This window comes from Papilio polytes, unplaced genomic scaffold, assembly GCF_000836215.1.
Source record: "Papilio polytes unplaced genomic scaffold, Ppol_1.0 DF824047.1, whole genome shotgun sequence".
Classification (NCBI taxonomy): Eukaryota; Metazoa; Arthropoda; class Insecta; order Lepidoptera; family Papilionidae; genus Papilio; species Papilio polytes.
The window spans coordinates 5,667,644-5,677,375 of record NW_013525157.1 but is presented as its reverse complement, the minus strand read 5'-3'; the positions used below and the strand labels follow the sequence as shown (position 1 = coordinate 5,677,375).

The 9,732-nt window shown below is 35.1% G+C and overlaps 1 protein-coding gene across 1 annotated transcript; it reads right to left on the bottom strand.

Moving 5' to 3' along the window:
• Window positions 1–4,882: 4,882 nt before the first annotated feature.
• On the bottom strand, window positions 4,883–7,574 carry LOC106100370 (slit homolog 3 protein). Its single transcript, XM_013279198.1, has 4 exons — window positions 7,538–7,574; window positions 7,283–7,316; window positions 6,764–6,896; window positions 4,883–5,941 (listed from the first exon to the last, which is right to left on the bottom strand). The coding sequence occupies exons 1-4, from the start codon at window positions 7,572–7,574 to the stop codon at window positions 4,883–4,885; spliced, it is 1,263 nt and encodes a 420-aa protein (XP_013134652.1).
• Between the last annotated feature and the right edge of the window lie 2,158 nt (window positions 7,575–9,732).

The window sequence follows — 9,732 nt, the reverse complement described above, 5'->3', positions numbered from 1 at the left end:
TATATATATATATATATATATGACAACGATCACATTAAGATTGTACTAACGTTATGTTTGTATTAAGATTATCTGAGTTAAGCACAATTTACGTGTTATTAAACTGCACGCACGGAAGCAATACTCATTAGTGAGATATTGATCGGGCGGTAATTTGTGAATGCCCGTATACTCTAAGAACCACTCCCATTAACACAACTTAATAATAAAACGTATATACTCGAATATGTACAGTCGAGGACAATAATTTCCTACCCACTTGATGACATATTTAAAGCCAACATTGCAATAAGATCAAAAACTAGTCATGGAGACACTTTCATACTAAATGGTAGCTCTCATGGTGACAGTTTGATGTAGGATAATTGAATCCAAGTGGGAAACAAATTTATATTTATCAATGTAAGTATACGGTTTATCGAGAAAATCGTATTTTCTTTCCGTTATTCAGCTCCAATCCAGCTTAAAAGGTTTGTATGACTTTGATCACGGACCAATAAATCTTTTCGACATCTTTTATAACCAGACTGAGACTATGTGCGAAAGTTTTCAATTTTATAAACTATTCATTTTAAGGCATTTTATTATGTAAATACGTCTATATTCCATTTCTGTAAACGTTTAACCTAAAAGAAAAAAATATTGGCCTATTCGAACAGTTGACGATGTACCATCATTTATTTAAACACTCGAATTTTAAATTCAATGACACAAATATCGTGAAACACGCGAGTCTTCAAACATATTGATTAGGCTCAATCGATAAAAAATGATGCTCAACTTACAATACTATAAAACGATGAAACCTATTGTACAATACAATGAAATGGCGGATCATCTGCTACGAATAAAAATTCAACATTTTAGACGTACTCGTAACCTACTTCTGATGTCTACCATTGTATGCATTTACAGTATGAGGTATTCAATATTGCTATATTTTGTTGATCTCAATTCTCCTTCTTCGGAGCAGTTAAGTTTCTATAAACTACGAGTAGAACTAACTAATACATGATTAACATCAGCCACCGGCTCTTTGTTTTCTTAGGCACATAGACATGAACATGAATTTTCGCTATAATAAGGCTTAATTCTTTGAGAATAAATATTCAAACCTTTCAATTTTTCCGGGACGTAATTCTATTTACTGGGACAAATATAAAACCACCGTTATTCTTAAAAATCTCTTAGATATCGCAGATTTAGTCATATTTCATACACGCTTTGGAATACGTTAACCTCAATTCTCAAAGAAATTTCTAGTACGTAAGACATTTATGAATTATAGTAACTTAGCACAGGACCCGTCTTGAAGTAAAGCACTGATATAAATTCAGTTTTTATTTCTATTGCAAATAAATTATCCCTTTAAAAAGGCCCAAATATCAAGACATTTACCAAGCACAGGCCAACCTGAAGCTGTGGTGCCACAGATCATGATGAAGATTTCCAAAAAAAAAAGTTGTGTTAACGGCATCGTGTAAACTATCTGAAAACCAACGCGGCCTTCAGTGACAAGCTGGAGACCGCATCAGCTGAGCCTTCTCCTTTTGGACAAGAGTCTTTTTTTCATTTGATTATTATGGTTTGTAATTTTTTGGTCAATAAGTAGTGTTTTTAGTTATTTTATTATCATTCATGTTAAACTATTTTTGTAACCAAATCGAAAAGCCAAATTGTTAAGTGTCAAATCATAAATAATAACTATTATTTTGACAATAATGCAAACAAAATATCTATTGCCTGGAAAATGTACCTATCAATTACACGGTTCATTTATTGTCGTTTATTTTCGTTTTTAAATCTATTTCACAAGTCCCGTCTTTAGTACCTTTACAAGCAAAAAGTCGTCTTCAATTCTTTTGTTAGCTTACGAAAATAATATTCTACTGAAGATTTAAAACGGTATCAACATTGGAATAAAGAGATTTGTATCATTCAGATTTAATACAGATAATAAAATTTTACTGAATACATCTTAAACACAAGAATATGGAAAATCCTAATTTTAGTAAGAGTTCAAACTTAGTGTACACTCTGTTTTGTATTAATATTGTTGTTATTTCTATCCAGTAATGTTTATATCTAGCTAGTTGTTTGTTTGTATTATTCTCTTTTCAATTGTTGACCTCAAAGAAAATGATTCAACTTCAGTGAAAGGTTAGATATTCGCCTCACAAGGCTGCGCAAAACCCACACCTCTTGACACTAAGAGGATATCTCAAAGGAAATTTGAAAGAAAAGTGTTTGTACGTTTCATATTTTTATTTTGAACTCAATATCAAACGAAATGATTTATTTGATAAAAACATGTACGAAATACTTAAATTAACCGCCATTAAAAGAAATTTTCTAAAAGTCTAATGAATATTTTAAGATATCGTCAGAAATTTTTATCGCTTCGTCTTTGTCTTATTGTAATATTAAAGCCTTGCTTCCTTCCCACATAATATTATTACTATTCAGTGATGTTTGTTTCAATCCTAAAGGATTCGAGCTCGATAGCTTGTTAACATATTTATTAACTGACTGTTCCCAGTATTTGTTTGATAAGAGGCTGTTATAATTGGTTGTTACTTAGTACACGAGTTCTTCGCCTAGTCGGGCGTTTAGCGGAGATCGATATCGCCTAATGAGCAGTTCGTGCCGGATTGTTTCAACACGTGCAAACAGGAATTGGCTTCGGCCCTGAGCCGGCTGTAAACTTGAACACCGACTAATGATATATTACTTGTAATATAGCTTTACTTAAAATGTTTACGGTAGAACCCTAGTTTAGGAATTGGGTTTATACTTTTTTTGTTGGTACAGTGTAATTCGCCGGTGTAATTAACAGTTGTACAATAAACGAGATCGTTTTATTCTTTTACTAGTCTCGTACCAAATTCATGATGGCATTACACGATGACAAGATCGGAATTACTTACATTTTTGGCAAACTAAAATGATTTTTTTAATCTCAATTGTACATTATGTATTCTCCGTTATCCGATTATTTAAAAACATGGGATCATTTTACTATTTTAAGTTATAATTATTACGAATTGAATTAAAAAATATACTATAATTAACATAAAACAATTTAATAATCATTATCGAGTAAATCAATTAAAAGACAATATAAATAGCAATATAGTAAATTCAATAAATTATCAAGCGATCCGTTGTCCCTGAAAACAGTTGGAGTGGTATTAAAACCGTTCAGTCTGATTGTTTTGTCAACAAAATTAATCCTTTTCGAATATCCATATTAATTCACATACGCGCCACGTCACATATTGATTGGATTGATTCAAACTTGAGCACCAACAACTAAGAACTAAATTAAATTGAAATACAATACGTCTATTAATTTAATTAAAGAACGAATTCGATACTTTCAATCAGGTAATATAAAGGAGAAAGCTCTTCGTTGAAAACTTGTAGTAGTAAATAAAATGTGATGTTAACAATGTTATCGCTATCGGCCGTAATACGACGGCTTAGAGAATTTATTATAACCACTAAACGGGATTTTTCAAGGAATTCCATCTCCAGATCTGGTTATAAAATGCCGCGTACGTTAAAATGACTGTCATAAAAACTGACGTATAAATAATGGCATGCAGACATCATGTACAGCAGTACAAAACGTCGTTTTAAATAATTGCAGCACGCTTCGCCGCTTGGAAATTCACGGTACATTTGTTTAAAATACCATATTTGACCTAAATTTTAAACTCCTTATAAAATATACTTTAATAAAAACTTTCACACTGTTTAAATTATCAAATAACGCAAGAATAAGCAGGTAAGTTACTTTACTATATTAAAATCATAGTTACTTACCTTTACCTTTATCATCATATACTTTTATCATTTCGTTTAAAAACAATAATAAAATATAAGATCTTACATTAAATGAGGTCGTTTGAGCATCTATTTTTTTTGTTAAACTAAAATCTCAAAGTTGTATGAAATCTTATACTGAAAAGATTTTTTTAAATGGTTCTGTTTTCTCTCAGTCTAATTAGTCTGGGTTTCTTCTAGTTACAAAAGTGTCGAGTTCCTTCTAATTATCAAGAGATCGGTTCAGAGAATCAAAGTATCATTTTTTGTGTATTTACGTTTTAATTAATGTTTTAGTATTCAATAGATCTTTCCACTGAATGGAATAAAAAAATAGTTTGCAAAAAGCATTTTGAGTACAATATGCTAGTATATTATAGTATAAGTATCACTTTCTACTGTGTAACCTTAACTCGTCATATTTGTGGTGTATATTTTAAATTTAATTTTAAACAACTCCGCTTTGCAGAAATCGGGTCACCGCTTGTCACACTTAAAACGATACAGTGCTGCACGAAAATGTACATGAAGTGTTCACGGTGAAAGAATAAATTGTACCTCCAAAGTAGAACAATTATAAATACTTACCACAAACCTGAAGAACGCTTTCCTTTCTCTCCCAGGGAAATTAATGTAATTAGTTGTTAACTAACCTAACCTAACAAGGTCTTGTATCAATGTCCTCCCTAGGTATTTGTATGAATAAGAAAACTATAATTTTTTTCTCATAGGCCTATGTAATGCGGGCATTCTTTAGCATGAAAAATATCACCGCTCATTATATTGCACCGGAAAACTGTGCTACATTTAAATTGCTACTTTTTTTCTTTTATTCCATAAAACCAGCTACAGGTACCAAAGCAAATGTTTCTTCGCAGTTTTGAATACACTCACAAATGAAACACAAAGTTTTCCAAAGGCAAGTTTTAATCATGGTCCAACGTATACTGAATGAACGGACCCATTCAATGTAAAATTTCGCATCTCTATATTCACTTATGTTACAATATTTACAGACACATATAACACGTATATAATTGAACACCGAGGGCGGTTAGCTGTTGGATAAGAAAGCGATGGCGGCGACCGTGAGGGCTAGGCGCGGCAGCAGCGGGTGCACGGAGCGCGGCGCGTGGCCAGCGCCCGCAGCAGCCCGCGCGCGCGCGCTCCCGCCGCCCTCGCCCCGGCACGCCGCACCCGCCGCGCTTGACAAACTCCTCCCACGGACTTTTAAAGGCGATATACAAAAATTCTCGTCGGCAAACTCCTGCGACAGAGCCAAAGGATTGGCCATAGGATCCCGACCGCACTCGCAAGGCAAATGATTACCGCGTATTACAACAATATCTACTTCCAACACGACCGCTTCCGGTGACTCTAGCATATGATTACCGGTTAGCTTAAACGTATGGACACTATTGTTCTGTATTAACGACAGTTCTTCTATACCATCGATTTTGTTATTACACATCTCCAAAGTATCTACGATACGGAGACCGTCAAAGGCGCCAGCACGTATAACTCCCAGGTCGGATTCCCTTAAAGCGAGGCGCCCGATGCGCGTCATGCCGAAAAAAGTATCTTGAACGAGCGCCGGTAGATCCATGTATGCCAACTCCAAGACACCCACTCCTTCGAGGCCAGCGAAGGCTTGTGGCTCGATAGATCTGATTCCGGAGGGTAATTCTATTTGATTAACATCGTTCAAACCAGAGAATGCATGAGCGAGGATTCTTTTGATAGGGTTATTACGAAGGGATATTAGTTTTATAAAATTCGTCCCGGCGAAAGCGTAGCCCTCGATTTGCGCTATCTTGTTGTGGGTTAGAACTATCGAGCTGATGTTCTGCAGAGCGGCGAAGGCGAACGCGTCGACCGTGGTAAGCGGGCTATGTTGTATGAAGAGCTCGTTGAGTCGTGGCAGGCCGCGAAAGGCGAACGGCTTGATCCTGGTGAGGTTGCAGGCGTCGAGGGAGAGGCGGCGCAATTGGCGTAGGTGCGCGAATGCGTCAGAGCGCAACACGCGCAGATCGGCGCGCGACAATGATAACTGCATTACGCTCGCGCTTAGTGCCGCTGGCACTCCGCGCAGCGTCGCGCTGTTACATACCACCTGCAAAATAAAGGCCATTGTCAAAAAACATTGTTATTCAAGAAGCATTAATAAAGGAGCTAGTCCAAGGATTTGGTTTTAAAGATATCATCAGTGTGATAATTTCGAATTAGTAGATGAATCGTTTTATCTGATTAATCGACCTAATCACTTGTAAGGTTAATTCTTTGCAAATTTATAGACTTATTGCTTACTGCTTTTGGGCTATTTTGAGAAACCAGGCATAGTATAGGCTTTTACGATAGTGCAACTAAGCTATAGCAGTATCAGTTTAAAGCTGTAATTTGGATATTTTCTAAAACGTTTGTATACTTTGCCGAGGTTTCGTTCCTATTTTCATCCTTATCATTGTTTCTTTGGCAAAGAGCCAAGGAAGCGGACGCTGTAACAGCACCTCTAAATAACATTATTAATACGGATGTTACTTCTTGCGAAAATGAAATAGAGTAATTAGAAATTATTTTTATAGCGTAAAAGTCAATAAAATAAACGTATATTGTATAACATCGTAGGTTATTCCTTTCTTTTTCCTTATTGGTATTTTCCGGTAAAATTATTATTTGCAGATAATAAAACGATTTTGACAAGGATCGTTCACATAGTATAATTCTGCAGAATTGTTATCAAAACATTTCATCTTTATCTGTATCAGGCATAGACTGCATAATATAACGGGTGGTTATGAGCGATGAACTAAATATTTTTTGAAATTTGAAAACGTGCAAACGAGTGGTGGAAATATAGCTGTGGTCAACGAATTGACATCCGTAACACCAGAAGTGAGATGAGTTGAGTTGAGGATGAATTGAATTTGAATGGTACCTGAGATTGTGATAAACAGATACACTGCGTGGGGCAGGCGGGCACCAGCGCTGAAGTTAGCAGCTGAGCGCGGGCCACTGCGGCTCCTACTATGCTCCATGCCACCAACACCACCAACGACCGCACCAAAAACCTACACCGTTACACCTTTGTTATATATTTGATAATTTAATATGTATTTTTAAATAGAACAAAAAGCAGGCGATACCTTATTAAAAAAGCGAGGCTAAGGGTATTATTGAAACAAAAAAATATTGTAGTCTATGACCATCGAAAAATAGCAGAATAATAGATGCTGACAGCAAAGGGCCGTTCGTTTTGACAATGTTTATTTTAAAATATTTGACTAGAACAAATCATCAGGCCATGGTAATTTTAACAGAAGATCACTTCTTAATACTTTGCAAACTCTAGAACTCTAGAACAAAAAAGAAAATTACATAATTTCTGTACCTAGTTATTGAGAGGGAGGCCATGGGCGGGCGCAGGCGGTGCGCAGCGCCCGCCGTGCGCCCTCACCGACGCGTCTCCATCACGCCGTGATCACGCGAACCTGTCAACAAAATTCACACGTTAAATAACTTAATCTCTACATTAACTAACCTTTAATAAGGACAAGGTTCTTTATAGCAGCGTCGAATAACAAAATGTATATAATTTTATGCAGCTCAACGATTTATTCCCACGAGATTTTTTTGTCGTTACTCTCATTGTATCAAAAAAGGAGATATTAAGGTGTTTTGGAAACAGTAAAAACATTAACATATCTGTTACATTGATTGATACTCGCGAAATTATTTGAATTCCTCATGTGTAATTCGTAGAAGTCAATATTATGTTCTCGAAGGTGTTAATCTGCTTGGTATGTGATGATAGCACGGCTTTACGCCGTAATTTATTGGCGGTTAATATTCCCCGTATTCGATACGCCCGAGGAAACTGCATCTCTTAATTTATTACCTAATATACAATCTTAAAAATGTATTTATTTAAGACCAACTACAATTATTCACTGTTGCACTCAAACTCGCATGGTCACCGGGGGCGATCCCTAGTTTAAGAAATCAACGCTAAAGTGTTACTTATATGTCCATTTCATTACCCTCAATGGCGCAGTAATACGATTATAAACAAGGTTCAACTACAATTGTACTAATAAAATTACGGTTAGTGAGTTAATATTATTACGGAAAAAAAATGTAACTGAGTATAATATGGAAGTTACAGTTATTATGTGTAATGTTTGAGTCGAAGTCAGTAGCGAAACAAGTTGTATGCAAGTGGCGTGGCCTGCTTCAAATGTAGCGGATGTTAACTGAACTCTACTGAATAATTAAAAGCAAACAATATTTTTAATTTCAATACAAATATAAACTAGTATTTTCTACAATTATCACGATTCTTATTTGCCAGTGATGTTATGAGAAATCTCGTAACAACGATAAAATGGAATAAGAAAAAACAAAAGGGTAATAAAAACAGTTTTATATGTTTTGTTGTAAGTTGTACCGTGCTGCTACCAGCAGTGTTTGTGGTTGTGGAGTCGCAGCCGGCGAGCAGTTTGCCTCGCTCAACTTTTTGTATCATAAATTAACACTATAACTGAAATTATGGGCTGAGAAGTGAACATCGTACTAAAATATTCTTATTGGGGTTAACAGTGCGCAAACTAAGGGAACGAATAGTCGTTACGGTGTTTCTCAATATCGATATTAAGATTCAGCATATTTTTTTTAGAAAATAAAGAACATTTGTTAATTGTACAACAGTTATAGAAAACGATGTTAGTCTTGGAATCACACTTTTTTTTGTTATTTTTGATCACAGATTATACTATACTAGTATACTTTTTCATTTACGCTCCTAATTTACTAATAAAAAGTAAATATTTTTTCCGTTGTTCATATCGTTGTCATTCCGCGTACCTGTTCTCTCATTGATTAGTCTAAGGACAATGTCAAATTAAAGTCACAACATATACCTTAATGATTGTGTTGAGTACAATGTTTAAAAGTCTCATTTTGTTTATGATTTACCAAATTAACTTGTATAGGATTCTCTCAATATTCTTAGACGTCAATAAAGCGATTTCCAAAAACCGAAAGCAAACTCAAATTATAACAGAAAATTGCATTATTCTAAACTCCTTTTAGTTACATGTAAAGTGTGTTTAGTGGACAGGATGACCCAATTATAGTAAACAAACTTTCGCGTCTATCGCGCGAAACAAGCAACTAACACGCGTCGAGTTTCTACAACAAATGTTTAGTCACCAATTAATCTTGCCGAATTTGTACCGGCTACTGTTGTGGACAAGTTTAATTGGTTTTCTGGCAACACACAATCTGTCATAGGAGCGACGGCCCGTGTCGTCTCTACTAATGAGACCTCGCCATACCGCTAACATAAATTATACTATTTTTACGATTATTTATACATTTTATATAGAAGATTGCATACATTAACTAACGCATGTCTACAATTTAGCTGAAAGACGATATTTTTAGCTTAAAATTCACTTATTTAAATATAAATCATGCTAAAATTATAAATGCAAAAGTTTAGATGGATGGATGGATTTTTGTTTGTAGACTAAACTCCTAGACTAATCGCATTGAAATGTAGCATATATGTAGAACATAGCCTGGAAGAACATATAGGCTACTTGGTTTTTTTTTTTAATTCCGCGTGGACGGAATCGCGAGTGAAAGCTACTAAAAGAATAAAATATTACCGACCGTCTATAACACCTAGGTACTTCACAGCTAGACTTTGTTGCAAAACTATAAAACTGTTCAGATATTTATACAACATACTTGTTAGTGAATTAATTCATGAGTAAATTAATCCTTGTTAAAAGGTTTCCTATTATATTTAGGAATTAGTAAAGGCAATTTAGAACGATTAGGAATTGGGAAACTTGGCGGAGTTCGGACAGTGGTTTCGCCATTTGTAATTTATTAATTCGG

Excerpts from the sequence above, each read along its gene's own strand:
- LOC106100370 (XM_013279198.1), bottom strand. The coding sequence starts at position 7,574 with ATGAGGAATTCAAATAATTTCGCGAGTATCAATCAAT. Across the intron at positions 6,897-7,282 it reads GGCGTGATGGAGACGCGTCG|GTTTTTGGTGCGGTCGTTGG; the intron begins GTGAGGGCGCAC and ends GTAACGGTGTAG. Across the intron at positions 5,942-6,763 it reads TCTGTTTATCACAATCTCAG|GTGGTATGTAACAGCGCGAC; the intron begins GTACCATTCAAA and ends TTTATTTTGCAG.